We start from the raw sequence: 24,916 nt of genomic DNA, 5'->3' as shown, positions 1-24,916 counted from the left end.
TAATGGCCGCCTTGGGAGTATTGAAGCACTTAATTCCTGTTCACTGTTGCGCCTACATTTTGTCTTTCCCTTATAGCCTATATTTGCTGTTACACATGCAATACCGTTTTACTATTGTTTCATTCTTAGCACGATTAACCAACAGTTTCATACTCCTCTCTTTGCCAAATGAGTCGGCCAGTGAATAATTTGACTGATGATGAATGGTGGCTGCTTGGTTATCACAATTACTTAAGTCAGTGGCGTAGGAAGGTGCTTTTGAGTGGGGGGGGGGGGGGCTGAAGACTGATGGCCGGCCTGGGGGAGGGGTCTAAGGGGAGAGGGTGTCCCCATCCCCTTTGGATTTTTTTTTTGCATTTCCAGGTGGCCTCAGATGCAATTTGGTGCAATATAGCATACTTCAACCCACCCACTCCATTTTGTAAATAATTTTGCATTTTCACCTGGCCTTAGATGCAATTTGGTGCTCCAAATGAGATTTTTTTCTCATTTGGAAATGAAAAAGGGGTTTTCTGACTTGCGAAGCGGGGGGGGGGGGGGGGGGCGGAATGATACTTCCGCCCCTCCACATTTTTCACTGGGGGGGGGCTGGCGCCTCCCAGCCCCCCGGTTCCTACGCCCTTGCTTAAAATGTTACCATAGGCCTATGCTTAGTACATTGGAAAGAAATGTACATCTTAAACAGTATGAGCTTATGCCATCCCCATCCCCTCCCCCTCCCTCCCCCTCCCCTCCCTATATGCATTAGAAAGGAATCGATAAGTCGCATAAAATGTGATCAACTTATACAGATGCATTTAGCTATAGACTCAAAAAGTAAATATCCGATTGAAACGACCGGGAGCCAATCTCAATTTAAATCCTCTTTCAGAAGAATTTTAGTTTTGCTGATGCATGCATGTGTCACCCGATATTTTGTTTTAAATTTAAGTTTTGTTCTCAAAATTTTAAGTCGACTAGTATATATAGTTTCTCATGGTTGGATTTCTGTTTTTGTATTTGCGACCTTTTAAGCCGAAATTTCCAATCTCAGAAATTCTTTTAAGTTCTCGAAGTTTTTATTGGTGTTAGCGATGTTCCTGGAAATGTATTTTACTTTTTTTACTTCATTGTCATGAACCGGCGAGCCAATTTGACTTTTGTCAGTATCGTTATGATGATACAGTGTGTGTGCTAAACTAATTTATCCAGCCACTTCGACTGAGTAAGTAAGGCATCGTTGATGTCTGTTGGCCACTGAATGGATATCATGCAGATATGCGATGCTTCTTTTTATGGCATTTAAAACTCAATTCACTTTTTCCATCACTCTCTCTTCGTGCGTTTCTCCTGGTTGATTTTTGGTCAATTATGTCCCATTAACGTTTCTGCCGAAACACTTAGCAAGTTTTTCGGCTAAAATGGTCAGCCTTCGAAAAGTGCAAGTCCGGAAGGAATTTAAAAAGAGAATATGTTTGGTCAAAGGTCACCACGTGAGTATTGCACATTTCGTCAATGCACGGTGATCTCGTAACACAGAAGATGCCGGCGGCTTCATCAAAACCCACCTCACAAAGCCTCGAACCAGAGGTCCAAGACCCCGTCAAATTATTGATAGGGGCTCTTGAGAAAAAGACACGTAATCTAGAAAAACGGAAGGTGAGACCATACCGAAATATGGATGGAATCAGTGAATAAACTTTATGTCGTTGCCAATTATATTGCTTTGTTCCTTGTACCGTACGTGGGTTACCAAGCACCGTGTAGGCTAGGCTGAACATATAGCAACACAGTATAACTCAGGCCTACATTATACATAGCCTACATCGTACACTTCCGCACCCTAACCATTTGATGACTAATACTAATACCACGAACGTGCATTGAGTAAATATCGACATGGCTTGGCTAAGTTTAAGTATATTATTCTACATTTTAAAGGAATTGAAGAAATGTGAAATATTTAATTTTTTAGAAAATAAGATACTAACCAAAAAACAACTTTTTGCTCATCTTAATGAATGACCAAGGCAAAGTCAGAAGTTTCTTCCTAGTTGGGCCTATACTTCTTATATGCTAGCCTTAATTAGGCCAAGTTGTACTATAACCAAGCTAGACTAGGCCGAAGACTGTCTTAGGATATCGATCATTTCCTTGCAGTTGAATCTGCTTTACCAAACATTTCTTTTACCATTTTCCCTCCCCTTTACATTACTTGAGAGATGAAGGCTAGCGTTGTGCGGTAGACGGATTTCACACAACCGGTAGTATTGCAACATGAATACCGGTATCGTAACTACAACTGGTATTTTCCTCAACTTTCATCTACAGTTCAAAGCACTTAGTTACGAGACTGTCAATGTCGTACATTCAATATGCATAGCCTCTAGGCTATGTACATACTCTTACACGCACGTTTATAAAAAAAATAAAAAAAAAATAGCACGCTATATTAGGGCCTTTGTTTTTTAACATACACTTCCAAAAAGAAAAGCACAAACCTTGGAAAAAAGCAACCCACACCATCCTTCATTCATACTCGACGCACGATATTAGATTAACACGTTCGCACGTGGATTAAACTTGCATCCATACACAAACATAAATTGGGAGTTCCCCACTATTCCATGATATTGGATTAGGGCAACCCCTTCAAGTTCAAAAGTTCACAATGAAAAGTTTTTAACTATCAACAAGTCACCACGTGTTTGGAACTTCAGACAATTAGAATATAACATAGGGGCTACGTAAATACGGGATTACAAACTACATACATAAGAATAGTACAGATTTATTTATATCGTTAATCGGCTGTTGTTTACTCCAGGAAATATACTTTGAATACGTGCAATATCAATCTTTCGTACAAAAGTTCTTAAAAATTGAAAAAGTAGCAAAAGATAAATATAAATGACATCGTGGAACCCCCCGCATTAATAAACGAATCCATTTCACTACAGCATCAAAATCTCAAGTACACTGCACTGCTGTGTACCAGTACCGTATCTTAGGCTATAATAATATACAGTCCCGTGCGAAGATGGATTTAAACTGTATATACTCCCTGCGGTTTTGGCTCAAAATTTATAAAATCGTTAAAATTATTATAACAAAATGAGGTGAAATGCACAAGGGTAAGATTTTTTACATGGGAACCTTGACAATCATCGTTTGAAGGAAGAATAAATAACGAAAATTTCAGAATAACTTTGAGGTCCCGTAACATGTTGAGCGCAAGTAACGTTCAATAGTTATTGCAGCCTAGGTCCAAATTACTACGTGAAAAGTTGATTTGTTAATATATAGCCTAGTCTAAGCCAGTACGTAAGTTGATCAGATATTATTCAAACTAAGAACACAGAAACCAGAAAAAATCGTGTTTTGTTTTCTTTATTTCAAATAGTAACACGTAGATATTTTTATTATGTCCGGGATTCCCGGGAATGATACCGAAACGAATGTAATAACCTGTTGTTTTCCCAATACCGGTAGTAGTTACACATTGCACTGTGATCGGGATTAGTCAATACCGGGATCGGGGTACAGGGATTCACTTGACTACCGGGATCCCGCACAACCCTAGTGAAGGCCTATCCAAATCCGCAGTCTATTGTTATCCCATGGGCCTTGGTGGATGTTAGGGGTCTGCACAAATGTTCAGGGGTCAAAATTTAGAATATTTTTTATTTTTTTAGATTATTCTGATTTGAAATTACACTATTCCGTCTCATTTTCCACTATTCCTTTGAAACTATAAAAAGAGAAAAAAATAACATAACAAACTTATATTATTGAGTCTTCTGTTGGTTTGTTGATAATCATATAAATTGTTTTGTGTACTGAGGCAAGAAGACAGGTAACCCAGGACGCAAGTTGTAATATTTTAAAAAGGGCCGCTGTACTTAATCATCATCAAAATCATCTTCAGAATCAGTCATCCTCACTACTGGCCGAGCTGTCTTGAGTAGACCTCTGCCTTGGTGCAAATGGCCTGTATGGCTTATGCCATGGTCGCCTCGTCTTCGACACACCCTTTAACCACAGATCAATGGCAGCACTGGGGTCGTAGTCTGTGATGTCAGGGCCGTCTAAGAATATGCGAGTCCTTGTTTGTTTGCTATTTCAGGTTTTTTTTATGCAAATGTCACAAAACATTTTATTGGTTTCCTTATTGTACGAAACCTAAGGAAATGTTGATTTCCAGGATGGCAAGAATTTTCTTTCTCTTTTATCCTTGTCATGTGCAGTGTCTCTTTCCCTCTTATCTAATTTTGTTTTTAGTTGGTGGCTGCACATTAGGCAAAAACTGTAACATCTTTAGCCATCAGCTTAATACCCTGATTATTCTGAATGGCAATGACTAGGCCCTAAATCCTGAGCATTAAAAACAAAGACTTCAATGTCAGCTGTTACGTTAAACAATGAAGTCATTGACATTACGTACATTGACATTACGTACATGTGTGGCGAGAGAGATAAGGGAAATTCAAAGGAAAGGCAGCAGTGATGTGGACAAACAAGCCTGCGGGAGGTACAGGCAAGTAGGTTAGCTGCGAGTTGCCTTTGCCGTATTCCCCCGATGTTCACACGTGGAACTTATTACAGTGTAGGATTTTCACAGTCATCCGAGATGACTAGCAGAATTATTGAGCCTAATATATTTCATTAAAAACGAAAGTCAATTCAATTAAATAGTTTCTGAATAACACCCAAACCATACATAGATTATTTAAAAACGTGCGATATATTAACTTTACAACATCGTTAGCAAAATTCTTTACACTAATAAAAGTCACCTAACGTTAGTTTCTAATAATGTACCCAGAAGTCAAATTAGACTTGTGGCTTAATGTCAGTGCAATGTATTTTCAACAGTGTTGTAACAACAGTCGATCAGACACTGACATTCTATATGCAGAGTGAAAATGCATTGCTGGACAATGGGGGAAATCTAGCCTATACCGCTAAATTTGTGACGCAGTTATAAGGTATCCATGGAATACTTTCAATATTGCTGTTATCTTCGACCATATGGTAGCCTAACACAATGGGTAAATTTTGCCTAACCATCAGTTTGCCAAAAAAAAAAATACAGATTTATCAGCTTTATAAGCAAAAATTTCGGGGGGAAAAGTGATAAAAAGCCCCAGAGACCATTTTAAAATCACACTCAACAGTGTTCCCGCATTTTTGCTTAACACGTGGAGATAATTTACCCAACATACGCGGCAGTAAGCTAACTGTGGGAACACATACTACCTGTTACCCACAAGGTGATAATTTGCCCTACATACGGCCACATTAGGCTAGTTAATCTGAGAAATCTGATAGCAATTAACTTAGCAGTACACTGCCTGGGCATTGACGATTACAGTACAGTTCAAATCACTTAAAAGTTTGATCACATCACTCCTGTACTCTGTTCATTGCATTGGCTTCCCGTCTCTCAGCGCATAGTTTCAGATCCTACTTCACACCTACAAAGCTATCAACGGGCTTCCTTTCAATATTTATATCACTTTGCGTCGGTCAACTACAGTTTTGCTTCGCTCTTCCTATCATGCTCATTTGCAATTAACTCCTGGTCCACTTACCCGCACTCGTTGTGGGCAATCATGCCTTTTCTGTCCCTGCGCCTTCTCTTTGGAACAAACTCCCATTTCACGTTTGTGACACTCCCTCCCTTTGTATTATCAAGAGACAACTTAAAACATTTCTGTTTGATTCATAGTTTCTCTTTTCCCTTGGTCTCCTTTGTCTCTTTCCTACTTTGTAAAGTGCTTTGAAACGCTGTATTAAGCGCTATATAAATGTTATTTATTATTATTATTATTAATATTATTATTATTATAATCAAAAGATCATCTGGGGGGTCTAATGTTTTTTTTTTTTCACAGACTAAACTAGAAGGGTACAAGGAGATGGTAGAGGGGGGCAAGGCCCTCAACAAAGACCAACAAGAGGCAGTATCCCACTACCAGGAGGTGCAAGGCCATCTTAGCTTTGCCAAGGAGTTCCTTGGTACCATTCAGACTGTCGTGAGTGAGGTAAATTGGTGTTCATTCATACTTAGTAAAGATTCCTAAATCCTATTGGTCCATTCAGGTCAGCTGACCGTGGTTAATCCTGTGAGTAACGCAGGGTAAAATTACGGGGCATCACTTTAATAAATCTTTGGTTATATGTAACCAAAAATGTTTTGTTTTATGATTTTTCCCCCACACAAATGGTAGTGTATGAATGAACGGGGTTAATCAATGGTCTAGCGTGCGTTACTCACATGATTAATGCACTCCGGGTGTTAATGCTATCGCTGGATGCACTGGGCTCCGCTACGCTCTGCCCTCGTGCATCGCTTGCATTATCCCCCGATCGTGCATTAATCCTGTGAGTAATGCACGCTAGACCGTTGATTAACCCCTTATTGAACCTGTTCTTACTATGTTTCTATTAGGTCATCATATTCTTTGTAGGTGACTTCTTTACTTGGTAAGGTTTCTATGTTGCAAACCATATAGTTTCTTCCAGTGGGAATTATTGCTCCTGAGGGTAGCTGGAAACATCTCCATCTTCACAAATACGTGTGCTTATTGCCTGGGCTGACTTTTAACAATTTCTTTGGAGGTTGGCCCTTGGAAAAACCATGTCCTACTGTACTTTTTTGGTTATCTGAACAGCAAATTTGGTTATCTACAAAAAGCAGAATAACAAAGAGTGACCAATACTTACACTGTAGGTTAAAAGGATACTGTAAGTTTGGTGAATTGGGCCAGTAAAACTCCCCTTCAAGGTGATCATAGATCTACCATCAACTTTTTGTTTGATTTTGGTATCTCTGAAGGAATGGAGGGTGACACCAATCTATCGTTTTGGATACTTGAGGATTGTTAGTTACAATGCAATCTGTTTTTGATGAAAACAACTATTCCCCCATTACACGACCTGCAAAGATGATTTTGTTAGTCCAATTAGAAATTTGGTCCACTCTGACGGCTATTAAAAATTCACCCTAATTGTACTCATTCATTATGAAATCAAATGACCTACAGTTTGATACATAATTCCTAATTTAATCAAAGTAGACAGACTTGAGGGTAATTAAGATTATAATGGATTTGCTTTCCATTTCAGACGAGTAAGTCGAAGAAAAAACTTGAGAAGAAAGAGAATATTCATCGACAGGAGCAGGATTTGAAGAGGATACAGACCATCTTACTCTTGCAGAATGTGCTGAATCAGATGGGTCAGGACCACATTAGGAATGATTTCTTGACTGGTAGTAATGGAGCAGAGGTAAAGAACAATAACTGGGACCACACTGATCTCCCTACTTCTGTTTATTGTTGTTGTTGTTGTAATGCTTTCACAAGCCTTTTAAGCCCATCAGATGGGTCAGGACCACATTAGGAATGACTTCTTGTCCGGTAGTAATGGAGCTGAGGTAAAGAACAAAAATTGGGACCATACTGATCTCCATACTTCTGTTTATTGTTGTTGTTGTTGTAATGCTTTCACAAGCCTTTTAAGCCCATCAGATGGGTCAGGACCACATTAGGAATGATTTCTTGTCTGGTAGTAATGGAGCTGAGGTAAAGAACAAAAATTGTTACCATACCGATCTCCCTACTTCTGTTTATTGCTGTTGTTGTACAGTAATGCTTTCACAAGCCTTTTAAGCCCATCAGATGGCTCAGGACCACATTAGGAATGATTTCTTGTCTGGTAGTAATGGAGCTGAGGTAAAGAACAAAAATTGGGACCACACTGATCTCCCTACTTCTGTTTGTTGTTGTTGTTGTTGTAGTAATGCTTTCACAAGCCTTTTAAGCCCACCAGATGAGTCAGGACCACATTAGGAATTACTTCTTGACTGGTAGTAATGAAGCTGAGGTAAAGAACAATAATTGGGACCACACTGATCTCCCTACTTCTGTTTGTTGTTGTTGTTGTTGTAGTAATGCTTTCACAAGCCTTTTAAGCCCATCAGATGGGTCAGGACCACATTAGGAATGACTTTTTGTCTGGTAGTAACGGAGCTGAGGTAAAGAACAAAAATTGGGACCACACTGATCTCCCTACTTCTGTTTGTTGTTGTTGTAATGCTTTCACAAGCCTTTTAAGCCCATCAGATGGGTCAGGACCACATTAGGAATGATTTCTTGACTGGTAGTAATGGAGCAGAGGTAAAGAACAATAACTGGGACCACACTGATCTCCCTACTTCTGTTTATTGTTGTTGTTGTTGTAATGCTTTCACAAGCCTTTTAAGCCCATCAGATGGGTCAGGACCACATTAGGAATGACTTCTTGTCCGGTAGTAATGGAGCTGAGGTAAAGAACAAAAATTGGGACCATACTGATCTCCCTACTTCTGTTTATTGTTGTTGTTGTTGTAATGCTTTCACAAGCCTTTTAAGCCCATCAGATGGGTCAGGACCACATTAGGAATGATTTCTTGTCTGGTAGTAATGGAGCTGAGGTAAAGAACAAAAATTGTTACCATACCGATCTCCCTACTTCTGTTTATTGCTGTTGTTGTACAGTAATGCTTTCACAAGCATTTTAAGCCCATCAGATGGCTCAGGACCACATTAGGAATGATTTCTTGTCTGGTAGTAATGGAGCTGAGGTAAAGAACAAAAATTGGGACCACACTGATCTCCCTACTTCTGTTTGTTGTTGTTGTTGTTGTAGTAATGCTTTCACAAGCCTTTTAAGCCCACCAGATGAGTCAGGACCACATTAGGAATTACTTCTTGACTGGTAGTAATGAAGCTGAGGTAAAGAACAATAATTGGGACCACACTGATCTCCCTACTTCTGTTTGTTGTTGTTGTTGTTGTAGTAATGCTTTCACAAGCCTTTTAAGCCCATCAGATGGGTCAGGACCACATTAGGAATGACTTTTTGTCTGGTAGTAACGGAGCTGAGGTAAAGAACAAAAATTGGGACCACACTGATCTCCCTACTTCTGTTTGTTGTTGTTGTAATGCTTTCACAAGCCTTTTAAGCCCATCAGATGGGTCAGGACCACATTAGGAATGATATCTTGTCTGGTAGTAACGGAGCTGAGGTAAAGAACAATAACTGGGACCAGACGGATCTCCCTACTTCTGTTTATTGTTGTTGTAATGCTTTCACAAGCCTATCAAGCCTTGCTAAATGTTTCACAGTGTCAACAGTAGTAACAAGTAGTAATCGTCTTGTCCTGCACAAACCCTCCTGAAGTTGTTCCTTTGTCGTTTATCGTATTTTAGTTTGGTTTCATCTGAGCATACCATTACTTGGAATGATGGACATTGGACCCGTCCCTTCAGCCCGTAAACATTCTCACTTGCTTTAAATGGGGTTAATTTCTCCTTCAATCATCTTTTCCCTTCAGCGAGAAGTTTGCTTTTGAGTATAAGTTAGAATCGGTAATCCTTAAATGAATTTTCAAAAGATCTTTTTACAAGCTGTGGGAAATTGGGGCAAAGTAGCATGTTACTATGATAGAGTATGACCGTCACCCCAAGTTTATTTTATTTTCACTCAAAGTCACTTGAAGAGACTGACCTTACCTACCTCGACGAGTTCTATCCCCTGGTGAGTCCATCACGAGACGACGAAGAGAAGGATGAAGGGGCTGAAACGACAGAAACAAAGAAGAGGTGAGACCAGGAGAATGTTGTAATTAGTTGAATATCCGTGATTGCTTTTCTACCTCGGGGACAAAAACTATTATCCTAACACACTGTAGCATACCCAAACTGGAGCCTATACCGCAATTTTTGCAAAGTTCTGTGATTTTTTTTTTTACCCCAGGCTCATCCCTGTATAAGGGACTTCCATAAGTGCAGAAGAACATGTTATAACCATGTCTGATTTACTTGATCAATTTGGTGGTTTTGTTGGACAGGTATCACTCCTGCAATTGATCTGTTTAAACCATAAGGCTAGTAATCAGAGGGAAGTAAATATCTTGCCGAAAAAGCCATTACCAAAGTTTTGATATCAGAAACTTTTTTTAATTTATTAGAATTTTGCAAAAATCCCTCATTGGGCTGTTTGTTCCTATAACAGGTATCAGCACTTTTCCGCGAATTCGCGGAATATCCGTGATTTCTTTTCTACCTCGGGGACAAACACTATTATCCTAACACACTGTAGCATATGCAAACTGGAGCATATACCGCAATTTTTGCAAAGTTCTGTGAGTTATTTTTTACAGCAGGCATACCTGTGATTATGCCTTTTAATCTTTAACTTTCTGTGTAAAACAAGATTTATTCTGTTAGCAAGTTCCATTCTGATACCAAGATTTCCTTTTCATTCTTTTTCAACTTTTAGCTTCGATTGTAAGATGGCAGAGGCAGCTGTTCATCTGGACAAATTCCTTAAGGGCGATGAAACGGAAATCTGCGGAACAACCTGTATCCTCTAAAAAATGTAACGTTTGAGAAACTTAAGGCGAAGAAAATTAGCCGTTGTAGCGGTGAGGGAGGGACACTCACCATGCCTGGTAGTGAAGCTGGGGTTAATGTACCGGGGTGTTGAATAAGCGAGGTTGCCCTAAAATATTCAGGAGTTAAGGTCACTTTTGAGGTTAGCATAGTCCTGGCATAGGCAGTGAAGTTGGTGTATCTATGGAGGTTTATAAGCCACTGAGTAAGAGGGAGGCTGAGGTACTTTTATGTAATGGTGCTGTATGTACAGTTGAAGATGGACATGATAATTTGCTACATGAGGTGCTTAAAGGGTGTGAAGACTCGCGCAAAAGAAACGTCTAAAGCTGGTAATCTGACCTAGTTTCCAATGAGGTGTAACAGAAGTGTTAGACACCACCATCGATCCCAGAAAATTCACACACAGCTTGCTACCATCGGTATTAGACACTAGTGTACAGTCAGTACATACAGCTGCTGTCAATACACACAGCACAGTGCAAACGATACAGCGATGGACATCTCAGGTCCAGCTAAAGATAACCAGGTATCACGTTTCATTACTGTCTGCATTTTGTAGCGACACGAACAAAACGTCACCCGCAAGCAACAGAAGGTTAACTTTTTCAGATGGCGGCACAGGGTTTGGGGCGAGTCTTCAATGCCTTTAAGTCTGTGGGATGGTAGTTAAGTTTGGGTTGAAGAAGAGTAATTGGGTTTATTTACAGAGATGCTATACAGACTGGTTAGGGAGTGAGGTTGGGTTGCTTTACTGAGGTTTGTATACTTAGGGTGAGGTAGTGAGGCTGCAGAAATTTTAACTGAGGTATCCATCATTTGTGGTAACTGGTGTGGTCTCACTAGTGAGTATTACAGGCGCATGCGTCAATCTTTGATATGGCCAACTGTAAGATATATAGTAAATATATATATAGTAAAATTACACATTCAGTCTCCGCCAACAAGCTTATAGAAATCTCGACCCTTAACTCCGTCGATCAGATAAATACTTGAAAGAACTTGTAAATAGAATACACAAAAGCGGTTACCTGGATAACATTCCTGACCCTCCGTCTGAGGAAACAGATCCCCCTACAGCACCATCAGAAGTCCAGGAAGTGCAAGTGGAAGCAGGTAATATAGTTTGACAATGGATAACAGCACAGTGTATATTTACTTGGCATACAGTATTTGTCCTCTTCACAATCTTAGTGCTGTCACTCTACTTATACAGAACTAGGAATAACAGGTAGGGTAACATCATACTATATGGTTGTGGTCATGTTCTTTGATCTGTTGGTGTAAATACACATTTGATCCACATGCATGGTTCCCACACGGTCTGGAAAATGTAGCGGAACTGAAAAAAAAAACTCTTTTCTGGGTTGTGAGAGTTCTTGAATTTTGAAGTTTTGTTCTGGAGAAAGTCATCTGATAGTTCTTATCATCTTGAAAGCTTACATATCAAAGTTTTTTTTTCTTGGACAAAAGAGGACATTCTTGTACGGTGGGGTCAATTTTGGATGGATACTCTCTTGTGATTTGCTTTTTTCTTTCCTAGACTTCATGAAATTTAGTGAAGGCATAAAGACTAGCCTAACGTTCAGGATCATGTGTTGGATGTTATAGTGAACTTGAGACAAGCCTAACTTCAGGATCATATGTTGGATGTTACTGTATAGTGAAGACTAGCCTAACGTTCAGGATCATATGTTCCATGTTACTGTATAGTGAAAACTAGCCTAACTTCAGGATCATATGTTGAATGTTATAGAGAAGACTAGCCTAACATTCAGGATCATATGTTGGATGTTATAGTGAAGACTAGCCTAACACTTAAGTCATATGTTGGATGTTATTGTGAAGACTAGCCTAACATTTAAATCATATGTTGGATGTTATAGTGAAGACTAGCCTAACATTTAAATCATATGTTGGATGTTATAGTGAAGACTAGCTTAAAATATAAGTCATATGTTGGATGTTATAGTGGAGCCTTGACATTCTGGTGCACTGTGAGATATTAAACTTAACAGCATCAATCAAACTCTGATGAGAAGAAAAGTCCCGGTGTGGAATTAGTGGCTGTTTGAGCTTCTGGCTCCTCGCTAATGTCAGATGGGAGTTAGCATTAATGTAGGAAGTTGTAAGGCCTACCTTATGTAGCCTAACATTTAAGTTCTGATTAGTGTGTAGGCTATATAAGAAACCCCAGAAAGTGTGTTTGATCTTGAAAAAGTCTGAATTGTATTTGTTACAAAATGTGGAAACCATGTTTCATACATAAAAAGAAAATAAAAAGCAGTTTTGCAATGACCATCCTTTTTCCGGAAGTGCTGACATTTTCTGTTGCCCTGCTCGTTGGCTTACGTTGCCAAACTTTTGTTTTTGGATTCCATTGTATTGGTATCACTTTACAGTACATAACCTTATTTGCATGAATTATGAGGATGTCGGACGTTGCATTGTCAGTACAAGCAGCTGTTTTTTTTTTTAAAGATGACATTTTTGCAAGCTCCCTTCTTCCTCCTTGTTCTTCATCTCCGTAGAAACCACAGAGGAAGATGAAGACTATTCTGCCTCTTCAGTCAATCCTAGCCATCCTATCGACTCTCCTGAGGTTTGTTGCTTCTGAAAATGTCAAGCAAATGTTGAAAATATATCTGTTGTTTTGTTGTTTTTGTTGTTGATGTTACTTGCAAACATAACAAAACTGCACTAGTCTGTAAGTTAAGTCAAGTTTTCAAGGAGTACCCCTTGAAACTGAGAGTTTTATGAATCTGATTTAAATTTTTTTTATTGGTTGGACAAGGATAAGTACTGTACCCTCGAGGTCATCTCTGTGAAAGCTGCTCGATCAGTTGTAACCAATGGTGAATTAAACAAGCTTCTTATACAATTTGGGGATGTCTTGAAGGGATTGTCCCACCATGGGTCGACCATAATAAAATCTCTCCTATTGGAGAATCAACATGAAACAACAGTTTGTCACTTTTTCATCTTCTGCAGGTGACCGGATTCAACCAGTCAGGGCAGGGCGAGGTTTCTCAGCAACAAGTGACTGATATACCAAACCCTCCTGAACCAATTGAGATGCCTCCTCCCAAATCAAACCACCCCCACGATGTCAACGATGTCCTAGCTCCTGTAGAAGGCGGTGTCACCTTCCTGCAAGAGTCCATGTTGGAATTAGACCGTAAGTAGCAGAGCGGTGCTGACCTTCCAGTAGAACAGGTCGTGCTTTAGAGGAGAAATATCGTATTAAATGGAGTGAAGAGTCTGACCTCCCCTTAAATCACCTTATTCTTTGCAGTTTTTGTGTTAATTTTATTTCAATATTTCAGTTATCTTTCCTGCCCCATCTGTCTATTCAACCGGTCGTTTCCTCTGCCCTCGTAGTTAGGATCTTAAACGTTAGGTTTAGGCTCTAGCTAAGACACATTGTTAAGAAATGATCATGTTTTGCTTTGTTCTCTTTGCCAGCCTCTCACATAGATCCTGCTGTGGTAGCAGTCTCTCTGATGCCATCGCAGAGCTACATGTCTACTGCTGCCTTCCAAAGCACATCAGGTAAGAATCTTGCTATGAAAGATGGAAAAAAAGATAACCCGCATGGCGAGATTCCCCTAAAATGTTTGTTCAAGATGTATGGGATATGCATTACTGTCATGGATTCACTCGGACTTAAAGTACACACTTTGTCTGTTTTGCCTATGTCTATTGTACTTTGTATTTTGACACTGTTTATATGTAATTGTCTAGATGTCTGTTTATATCTCTGCCATCCTAGCTGTATGAATTCTTTAAAGCAGCGTTTTGCGTCCTCGACTATGATATTTCTCAACCTCACTGACTCCACTATGCCATAACGACATACATAAGTAGCTTCACTAGCTCTATATTTTACTTCAAATGGTGGCATAAAAGTCGAAAAAATTGCAACTTTCAACTTTGTTGTTCTCCAAGATATTTTCCGTTGGGAACCCAATAAACCTCGCCCATAATATGAATATTTAAACACTACAAACGTCATTGACAGATACGTACTATAACACCACGCTTGATTTGTGTACAGTCTATATGGCAGTTGTACCAGGGAGTTGTTAACGCAAAGTCTTGAATCTATTTTTAGCAACGGCTCATAACTAAACCTGCATCTCTGATTGGTTGAATTCAAACTAGTGGGTTTGGGGAACTGAATGCGAATTAATTTTGTATGTGAAATACTCGCCAATTAACGTTTTTGGCAGGGAAAAACTTGGCTAATATCTTAATTTGCTGTTTTGTGATTTGATGTATGTAAAAAACTTGATGGACATGTCAAGAAAGTAGACAACAGCGACCAAAGGCAAAATGCTCATGAATAAACATACTATTCACTGATTGGTGGAATTCAAACTAGTGGATTTGGAGATATGAAAACTTTGTCGAGGACACTTTTACTCGTTATCGATATATGAATCGTTAATTACTCGCTAATTTACACTCTTGGCAGGGTGAAACTTGGATGGTATCTTAGTTTGCTGTTTTATGATTGATACATGTAAAAAAATCGATGCACATGTTAAAAAGGTGGAAAAAAGCGACCCAACGCAAAATGCTGCTTTAAAAGAAGACAATGGATCAGCTTGTTGCATCACCCATTTTGGTGCAGCTATGGACATATCCACTAAGGATACCCATTCATGAAGACCATTCTTGCAGTTACAAGGTTACCATGTGTGTACCATGTGGCCCTCCTTGGTGTTTGATACAAAATGTAGGGATAAGGTAACACTGGCAGGGATCACAGTTACATGCATTTAACTGTCCACATTGTTCTGGTAAGAGTTCTCCTCAAACGACGTTCAAGTTTCATCGACATCCGTCACCTTTTTTTTTCTGCATTTCTATAGATTCCTCCTCCATGGATAGACAAGGAACTCCTTCTTCTCAAATAGACCAGTCCGTGGATTCACTCAGACAGGTATCTCAGTCGGATAGCGTCTATCCGCCGCCACCCGATTCGGTTTACACTCAGAACATTTATGAATCTCAACAGAATTTAATGGGAAATACAGGCCAGGCCAGTATGACAGCGACTCAGCATGATTTCTCGTCACAACAGAACTTACAGACCCAACAGAGTATGGGCGGCCCTCAGGGCATAGTGACCCAGCAGGGCTATATAGATCAAGCTAGCTACGCGTCCCAGGCAGCGGGGTTGAATTCTGGTCCCGGCCTCGGCAGCGTACCCAACCAGGGTGATTACGGCAATACGCAACAACAGCAGGACTACGGCGCATCTCAGCAGCAGCAAGACTACAGTAACTCCCAACAACAGGATTACAGCAATTCCCACCAAGGTTTAAGCGGAGGCCGGCAGAATTCGGCGTCCGGCGGTCAGACCGACGGGGCGCAGAACGTCGGTTACAACTCTCCTGGGAACCAAGGTCTGACAGAGTTGAGGACTTACAGGAACAGCCCGATCGATCCACAGCTCACAAAGCCAGAGGTATGTTTGTATTTGTATGTATGTATTTGTATATATGTATGTATTTAAGATCCTCCTGCAAGCAGGAACTCGCGAAGAAGCCTCATTGGCTTTTCAAAGCCGCAAGCTGACCGAAGTCGGTCTCTTACATTCATATTTAACGTCCATGATTTTCAATTGTCAATTGTCAACAACTCTGTAACTGGACGACATACATTAATCTTGGAGTGACTTGAACCGGGGACCTAATGATTGAAAGGCACCGGCGTTAACAACTGAGTTAACACTCCACTCCAACAGGTAAATGAGTCTCCTCAAGTGCAGCACATTGGCCATGCATTACGTTAACTTCGTGCGGCTGCTTGCGTTTTGAAAATGGTATCTCACGTCCTGTCAGAATCACTTAAAGAGATATTCTTGACATAACAGACAATGTATAGCTTATATTGGAGAGATGAATTGGCTCTGATGACATCATTGCACTCTGACATGGCCAGGTGCAATATTTAAACATAACAATATTAAATGTCGTTGTGTAATAATCCTTGCAGAGGTGTTCCTGCACTAATTAATAAAGTTGTTAACTTTTGAAGTTGACAGCTGATCGTACTATATAGTTGGAAGGGGGATGGGGGGAAGATAGACCGTTGGTTTTGTTTGACTTTAATTGGAGTGAGTTTCTTTCTGGGTTTATTTTCAGGAGAGACAATCCTCCAGTCCAGATGTCTATCAACAAGGATCACTCCAAACTTCTCAATTTGGTTCTACAGAAATGTCATCTAAAGATGGTTTCGGTCAGCCTATGCAGGGTGGGTAGTAGTCGTTTTGCAGTACTTTTTTAAGATGCTGGACGCTCCTTCTGTCTTCCACGTTTACAGAGTTCTTGGATTTATTTCCCGATCCTTATGTTATGTGCCATTGTCTAAAATTGTCCCAGGCAGTTGGCCATTGTTCACTTAAGACTTATGTAATGATATATTGAAAGCTGAATTTCTCATGAAATCCCTTCCCTGCTGCTTTCTGGATTTTTATCGAATGAAACTGGGGGTGTGCTCCCTGGTTAAGTCGCCATCCCTGTAATTCTCTGTCTTTTCAACAGCATCTGAGTGGTGTACATTACATGAATGAATTATCAACATGAATAAATGATAAGTCATTAAAAAGGGTAGAAGTCATTCACAAGGCAGTATTTTAAAACCTGAAAAAAAAGAGAGAAGAAAAATTAAAGAAAATCCTCAATAAAGGTTTTAAGTGCGTACATTTGTTGCAATGCATGACACTCTCCTTCTCTGTCACCACCAGGCACAGGTCAGATGAATACAGATGTCTCAGGGGGTAGTGCAACCCCACCCCAGTCCATTCCGTTTCCAAATGAAGCACAGAGCCCCCAGTCGTTATCAAAGGATGGGTTAGAGGAGCCGACACTGCCCAAGTCGACGATGAACGCTGCTGCACCACCTTTCCAGAGCTCTGCCAGGACCTCCCCACAGATGTCAGCCCTGCAAGGCTCCACCCCTGAGGTATGATCTCATCTATAAAGACACCTCAGGCCTATGTAATAGCCAGTAACCTCCCCACAGATGTCAGCCCTGCAAGGCTCCACTCCTGAGGTATGATCTCATCTATAAAGACACCTCAGGCCTATGTAATAGCCAGTAACCTCCCCACAGATGTCAGCCCTGCAAGGCTCCACTCCTGAGGTATGATCTCATCTATAAAGACACCTCAGGCCTATGTAATAGCCAGTAACCTCCCCACAGATGTCAGCCCTGCAAGGCTCCACCCCTGAGGTATGATCTCTCCTCTTATAAATACACCTCTGACCTTTGTAATAGCCAGTACCTCCCCACAGATGTCAGCCCTGCAAGGCTCCACCCCTGAGGTATGATCTATATAAATACACCTCTGGCCTATGTAATATCCAGTATTCATTTCACAGCCTCCCCACAGATGTCAGCCCTGCAAGGCTCCACCCCTGAGGTATGATCTCTGATAAATACAGCTTTGGCCTTTGAAATAGCCAGTATTCATTTCATTTCATTTATTTGTTTCTTCACAATATAAGTTAACAGAGAAGTTAACTAAGTGACAAAACATATCAGCAACAGGGAAAATTGTGAAAGGAAGCACTCCAAAAAACCCAGATGGCTTGTCTAGTAGAGCGCTCCCATAAGTAAATAGAGAGAACAATACAACAAAACAGTATCACTTATATCCACCCACATACCAACCCAATACGTATAACCCACCCACCCCACCCCCACCACCCACAATACATATATACACCTATGCATACATACACAATTGAATAGAAATACACACATGCATATATACACACATATATATAAGTATATGCATATACATATATATTTAAATATATATATATATATATATATATGTATATATATATATATATATATATATATATATATATATATATATATATATATACACCTGTGTTAATATAAACATATATAGTATGACTTCATCACATGATGTCCTGGTTGATACCTGTTGTGGTCTGGATCGGTCGATGGACAGATTTGCTGAATCAAATCATTCAAAGATGTACAACAACAGAAAGTTCAAAGAATGTTTTGGCTGGCATGAGATTCGAACCAAGTGACACTTGAGGATCACCAGCCCTGTGTGTTTTACTAAATTTGCTTCACCAGCACTTGCTAGGTTGGGGACCCTCTTATAACTATTTCTTTGTTGGTAGGTGCCAGTTGCAAGCCACATGACCTTGTATACTGTTAAACTAGAGATTACTTCATTGGTTCACCCGGAAAGTTGGAGGGAAGGGATCTCGAGAGAAACTTTTATAAACAAGTTTGAAAAGAGCAACTTTAATTCTTGGTCATAGTTTATGTGGTTGGTTCAGTTTTCTCCTGAAAGTTCTGACTGTCCATATCCCTCTGAAAGGCCAAGATGTACGTCTTGATTTGATAGAATAAGCTCCTTTTTTTTTCTTTCTTTGAATTCTGACCTAGAACACTTGTTCAAGCTTGAACATCAGTGACCATTAATTTTTTTTTCTAGCATATTTGTCTGAAACAGTGACTAAGTTTTATAATCAGGTCACTACTCCTAAGTTTGCTCTGCTATAATGGTCTGTCTGTTTTTAAGACACGAAGGCAATAACTACCCTTTTTTTGGGAGCAGATTGAATTGACTGACGTTTCGTTTAGATTTAACCAGCATATTGCGTATGATCTATTCAACTCTGCACCTACAACTGAACCGTATCTATTAAAACTGGTAACTAAAGGAAGAAATATACGATGAATGTGAAGCAGGAAGTTCTTGGATGCAATTTGCGAAGGACTAGTTTTACCGATTAATTATTTCCTCTGTCTCGTATTCCTGTGTGTGAAATGCTTGCTTAACTTAAGCCAAATGTTCATTTCATTTTACAGTTGATTTTCAGACATTAGCTTGTTCCGTTAATTCGCAGAATATCCGTGATTTCTCTTCTACCTTGGGGACAAAAACTCTTATCCTAACACACTGTAGCATACGCAAACTGGAGCCTATACCGCAATTTTTGCAAAGTTCCGTGATTTTTTTTTTACCCCAGGCTCATCCCTGTGATCTTACAAAAAACAGTTTTGACGTCATTGTCTCTTCTCACGATTTTTCTCACAGGATTCTAATTTTAGCTCGTCTTCGTCGATGCAGGCTGCCTCTGACACCGGTCACCCATCATCAGCGGGTAAGAAATCGGAATCAGAGACAAGATCGGTGGAATATCGTAGCTCACCTCCAAATATAGGTAATTATTTTACACATGTATGCATCCTGTTCAGTATTTTCCATAGAAAGAAACGACATACAATTGAAGAGGTTTTAATTTGATATTTTTTGCAATTTTTCAACGTTTTTTCCCTTGTTTTCCTATTTATTCTTTCAGAAAACATTTGTAGGTATATTTAAGGAAAGTAATAATCAGTTTAAAAAAAATTAAGAAAAAAATTGAAATTTTTTTTTTTTTGGAAAAACAAATAAATTTGATAATACTTCCCATATCCAAGCATTCATGCTTAAATTTGATAGATGAATAGCAGACAAATTTCTACATCTGTTTCTTCAGCAGAGCTGGAAGGAATTCATGGTGGTGATTACTGTACTGAGTTCTGTAAACTGTGTTCATGCAACTTTGTTTCGGTCGCTCATAAATCGTATTTATTTCATATAGCCTACTGAGTCTGTTTGTTAACTCATTCTGTTCTTGTTGTTAAAGCACTGCAGAGCACCTCTCGAGTGATTCGATTGCTCTATAAATTTGTTAGCATTATCCTCTCTGTCTCGTTACCAAGAACCAGATAGACGGAGCCTCGAATGCACTTGGTTGGTAAAGAAATAGCCCAGGTCAAAATTGCGTTTTGATATGTTTAAAGAAGAACATAATCTAAGCATTCTGGTGAAATTTGAATTCAATTCCTATTTACCGTTTTTGAGATATTGACAGTCAAAGTTATGTGATATTCTACCAAAAGTGAACTTGAAGCAAACAGGCGTGATGTCATAGTTGCACACTGACAAATAATGTTTTGTTTTTTCTTTATTTTACCGTCTGTTGATTTGACCTTGGATTGGATAGGGTTATTAGTTTGTCTAAAGGGGATGTGAAGTTTATAAAACACCAGTACCTATGGAACATTCACATTATGGATGCATCCAATCGTGGAGTTTAAAATTAGATGTAAATTTTTAAGGAAACCAAAACATTATTTATCAATGTGCAACAATGACGTCACACCTGTTTCCTCCAAGTTCACTATTATTACGAAAATTGGCAACTTCAACTGTCAATATCTCAAAAATGATACATTGGAGTTGAATGCCAATTTCACCAGAATGCATTGATTATGTTCCTCTTCAACATATCAAAACGAAAGTTTGACCTGGACTATTCTTTTTAAGGAACTCAACAATTAAATGATGCAATATTTTTCGGTCATTCAAAAATGTTTTGATTTCTTAATGTGTTTTTATTTCTCTTATCAATTTTTTTTGCGGGGTGGTTTTACTTTCTTCAGATAATAACTACCAGTACCAGTCATACCCAAATAGTTATACCAGAAATAACAGAGGCAGCCGAGGAGGGCGTGGAGGAGCTATGGGTAGCCCTGGTTACCGAAATCCAAGAGGGGGTAGTTCTGGATTACCGTTCATAAGAAACACACCCAGGTTTAACAATTCAAATATACAAAGAGGTAAGTTTCATCAATCCTCGATAGATTTGATTCTCTTTGATTATTCAGGACCAGCTCCAGTCATCGCACACGAGTAATATGAAAATATAGCAGTAGTGCATTTTTATTTTAAATAATTTTTGTGTGTGACTCTATGGTCTCCAGTGGTGACCGAGGCATCGTTACTATGCAAAGTACATACCACAGACGTATAGCCTAAAGTGTATTGATATAATCGGTCAATGCATCTGCTCACAAGTCATCCGATCAATTTTGTATAGGAGCAGGGAACCTTTTAGTCAGAATCTGTCATTCGCTCAATGTGTTGCAAGCAGGCTTAAAAGTTTGGCAGTAAAGTACATCGTCTAGATTGTGTGAAAATTTACTATGATATTAGAAAAAAAACACATTGTTTCACTGTCGAGATTGATAGCATAATGAGACTTAAATGTTCCTCCTTTCAACCAATTTAAAAAGAAAGGCATGTAAAAATAAATATTTCAATGTATTGTTTCATAATACTATCATTAATCTGTTACACAATGTAGGCGGCCTCCTTTCAGGGTACATGCTACAACCCTGTAAAGATTTCCAAAGAAAGTTGTGTAAAGAAAGTATAGTGTTTTGTGTCATTATTCTGTTATATAATGTAGGCGGCTATCCTTCGGGGTACATTGCTACAACCCTGTAAAAATTTCAAAGAAAGTTGTGTAAAGAAAGTATTCCAACCTAGTGTTTGAAGTAATCCTGTTCTTATTCTGTTATATAAATGTAGGCGGCTACCCTTCGGGGTACATGCTACACCCCTGTTAAACATTTCCAAAGAAAGTGTTGTAAAGAAAGTATAGGTGTTTTATGTTATTATTCTGTTATATAATGTAGATGGCTACCTGTGAGGGTACATGCTGCACCCCTGTAAAAATTTCCAAAGAAAGTTATGAAAAGAAAGTATAGGTGTTTTATGTTATTATTCTGTTATATAATGTAGATGGCTACCCGTGAGGGTACATGCTACACCCCTGTAAAAATTTCAAAGAAAGTTGTGTAAAGAAATTATAATGTTTTGTGTTCTTATTCTGTTATATAAATGTAGACGGTTAACCTTCTGGCTACATGCCACAACCCCGTGAAAATTTCCAAAGAAAGTTGTTTAAAGAAATTATAATGTTCTGTGTTCTTATTCTGTTATATAAATGGAGGCAGCTACCCTTCCGGCTACATGCCACAGCCCCGTAAAAATTTCCAAAGAAAGTTGTGTATGGAAAATATAATGTTCTGTGTTCTTATTCTTTTATATAAATGTAGGCGGCTACCCTTCCGGCTACATACCACAACCCCGTGAAAATTTCCAGCCACGAACGCAAGAGATGGGATTCACACAAGCACCCTACAATACTTTCAACAGACCGCAAGAGACCGGATATTACCGAGGGAGAGGAGGTGTCAACAGGGGGGCCCCCCGAGGGGGTAGGTGCGCTCACAGTTTGTTATTTTCTGATCATCTTGCCGATATCAAATAGCATCCCATTCACACAGTCAATTGATTTTCCAAGGATGTATAACCGTTAAAGGCAAAGAGCAAGAGTCGTTGTTTGTGTAGTCCATGAATGACATGACAGGTTATTGCACACACTACCCCCATCCAATAAAGAGTATCGAGATGTAATCCATCTCAACAATGAAAGAAGAAGCTACTGATCAGAGCTTTGTTGGAAAAGCCCTGTATCATGTTTTTTTAAATTGATTTTTTTATATACCCACACTTGGAGGAACAAACCTGCTGAATGGAAAGCATGATACTGCCAGTGAGACTGACTTTTGCATTGGGAATGAATGTGGGTTTTTCTGGCAGACTAAAGCCATGTAAAAATTTGTTTGTGAATTTGGCTAATTCATAGTTTTATATTTGATGCGATTTTATTTTGCGTCAGTTTGATAGGTCGCTGGAAGCTAGTCAATGTTCCAGCTTGGAAGCTTGATGAGTCAAATTTTGAAATAAAAACGAAGCAGTTTGAGACTTTTTGAAGGGAACAGGTTGCCATTTATGTGCGGAAAGTTTCTTAAAAATTTTAGGAATGTATCATAATTTGAATAACCTTATTGAGAGTAACACTTGGTATGTATGTTTACACTTAAAGACTTACCTCTAAAATGCTCTTTAAGAATTAAAAAGTAATCAACAGATACCCTGAGTAATCTATCATGCATTGCATATTTGATTTGTTAATTTTTCTCACATATTTGCGTATTTTATTATTTTATTAATTATTATTATTATATTTTTTTTATATATTTTTTAATTTTATTTCTTTATATTTTTTATATTTATTATTTATTATTTTATTATTTTTATTTGCATATTTTATTTGTTAATTATTCTCACATATTTGTTAATTTTTCTGTTTCGTCTCCAACATTACAAGGTCTGGTTTGATATGTCCTCCTTTCTTTCTCTCTCTGTCAATTTGACAGATTAAAACTTTTTTTCTTCTTCCACACCACTTTTTGCAGGGCGTGGAGGGAATAACGCTCGAGGTCAAGCACAGTATCGTGGACGTGGAGGGTACCAGAAACCTGGCACACCTATAACAGCTTAATAATCTGCTAGATCTTCAGGAATCACCCTTCCACCGAACCAGTTGCAAATAATTAATCCTGATTGTTTAGTTTGTCTGTGAAAGGCTGCTCATTTAACACAGATTTCACCCACAATATAAGCTGCAAGGATGGCCCGCTGGTCCTTTATCATGAAATATCGATTTGCATCGCTCAATTGTCTGTCTTCAAGTCACTTCAGATGTTGATCCAGTAGAAGGCCTTTGTGCCATTTTTGAGAGTAAGCTTCAAATGTTTTGTTTGCATTCCTGAAGAATATTATAAAAATATTGGTAGTGCTTTTTAGCTGACCATATCATAGCTTATATGTCACCTCCTCAGTTAACAATGGTGATCATTCTATCCTTTTTTTTTCTATTTTTTTTCCCTTTTCGTTTCGCTATGTTGATCCTATCGATAAGTAAAAGTTGACCCATCGAAGTGTACAAGTTTAATTTGCTGACGCAAAATGCACCTGTTGGCTTTTGTTCCTTTGACTCTACAACAGTTTGAGTATGATGACTGATACTTTGTTAAGGCCAGCATTGTTCCCTTGTCTGTTATGAGTATTTAATAGTTCTTTCCATTTTAAGTTAAGTTTGGTATTTAAAAAAAATCTTCCATGACCATACTCTACCATTGAAAGAAAGACAAGTTTTCTAAGAAAGAAAGTAAAGGTTATTATTTCATTGCTACTGCATTATCACGCTAGAAACAATTCAATATGACAAGGGTTTGTAAACTACAGTAAGGACAGTCAATCTACGACCTCTGGGCCACAAAACTTTCTGCATCAAAATTTGTAGGTTTTGAATCCTCTGGTTAAGAACTATGGTACAATTGATGTATCTGAATAGAACCTTCATTTAGAACTGCTGGGGGTGGGGGAGAGGGGGTAGGCCGTTACCTAACGATGCGAGAAAATTACAGGGTCCTTGTTACGGACTTTCAAAGCTTTCCATACAGACATGGAAAAAACTTGGGTTCACCAGTATGAGCTTATACGGACACTTGCATACTGGCATGTCCTTTGCTATAACGATAAGTATGGATTCTTTATATTGCCCAGACAATGATGGCTGTGATGGAGCTGTTTATTCTCAGTTTATTTTTTGGGTTTGCTAAGATGACTAATTTTTACATTTCTTCTACCATCAAAGGAAACAATTTCTGTAATAATCGTTAATCTGTAATAATTTGTGTCATCAAAATAATGACAAAATGAACATTGGTTTATACTCCACAGA

The 24,916-nt window shown here is 38.9% G+C and overlaps 1 protein-coding gene and 1 long non-coding RNA gene across 9 annotated transcripts; both read left to right on the top strand.

Moving 5' to 3' along the window:
* Positions 1 to 1,474: 1,474 nt before the first annotated feature.
* On the top strand, positions 1,475 to 24,916 carry LOC139969466 (uncharacterized). 8 transcript variants are annotated; one of them, XM_071974480.1, is made up of 17 exons: positions 1,475 to 1,638; positions 5,877 to 6,026; positions 7,111 to 7,244; positions 8,883 to 8,910; positions 9,517 to 9,629; positions 10,309 to 10,391; positions 11,406 to 11,537; positions 12,953 to 13,023; positions 13,413 to 13,599; positions 13,887 to 13,973; positions 15,299 to 15,897; positions 16,577 to 16,685; positions 17,179 to 17,396; positions 19,525 to 19,651; positions 20,919 to 21,095; positions 22,380 to 22,541; positions 23,586 to 24,916. In XM_071974480.1, the coding sequence occupies exons 1-17, from the start codon at positions 1,495 to 1,497 to the stop codon at positions 23,669 to 23,671; spliced, it is 2,607 nt and encodes an 868-aa protein (XP_071830581.1). In that variant the 5' UTR covers positions 1,475 to 1,494; the 3' UTR covers positions 23,672 to 24,916. The 8 variants fall into 8 exon arrangements, with proteins under 8 accessions (XP_071830581.1, XP_071830582.1, XP_071830584.1 ...); XM_071974481.1 differs by lacking the exon at positions 8,883 to 8,910 and adding an exon at positions 7,993 to 8,020; XM_071974479.1 differs by lacking the exon at positions 8,883 to 8,910 and having other exon boundaries at positions 1,476 to 1,638; positions 7,111 to 7,272.
* Positions 1,645 to 3,719, top strand: LOC139969467 (uncharacterized). The gene is made up of 2 exons (XR_011793727.1): positions 1,645 to 2,207; positions 3,568 to 3,719. It is a non-coding gene; the product is annotated as an uncharacterized lncRNA (long non-coding RNA).

Source organism: Apostichopus japonicus, chromosome 7 (genome assembly GCF_037975245.1).
Source record: "Apostichopus japonicus isolate 1M-3 chromosome 7, ASM3797524v1, whole genome shotgun sequence".
Lineage (NCBI taxonomy): Eukaryota > Metazoa > Echinodermata > Holothuroidea > Aspidochirotida > Stichopodidae > Apostichopus > Apostichopus japonicus.
This window is presented reverse-complemented; position numbering and strand designations above follow the sequence as displayed.

Bases quoted from the DNA above. Each gene is read 5' to 3' on its own strand.
- LOC139969466 (XM_071974480.1), top strand. From the start codon at position 1,495: ATGCACGGTGATCTCGTAACACAGAAGATGCCGGCGGCTTCATCAAAA. The intron at 7,245-8,882 runs TTTCTTGACTGG...CATTAGGAATGA, and splicing joins CAGGACCACATTAGGAATGA to CTTTTTGTCTGGTAGTAACG. The intron at 13,024-13,412 runs GTTTGTTGCTTC...CATCTTCTGCAG, and splicing joins ATCCTATCGACTCTCCTGAG to GTGACCGGATTCAACCAGTC.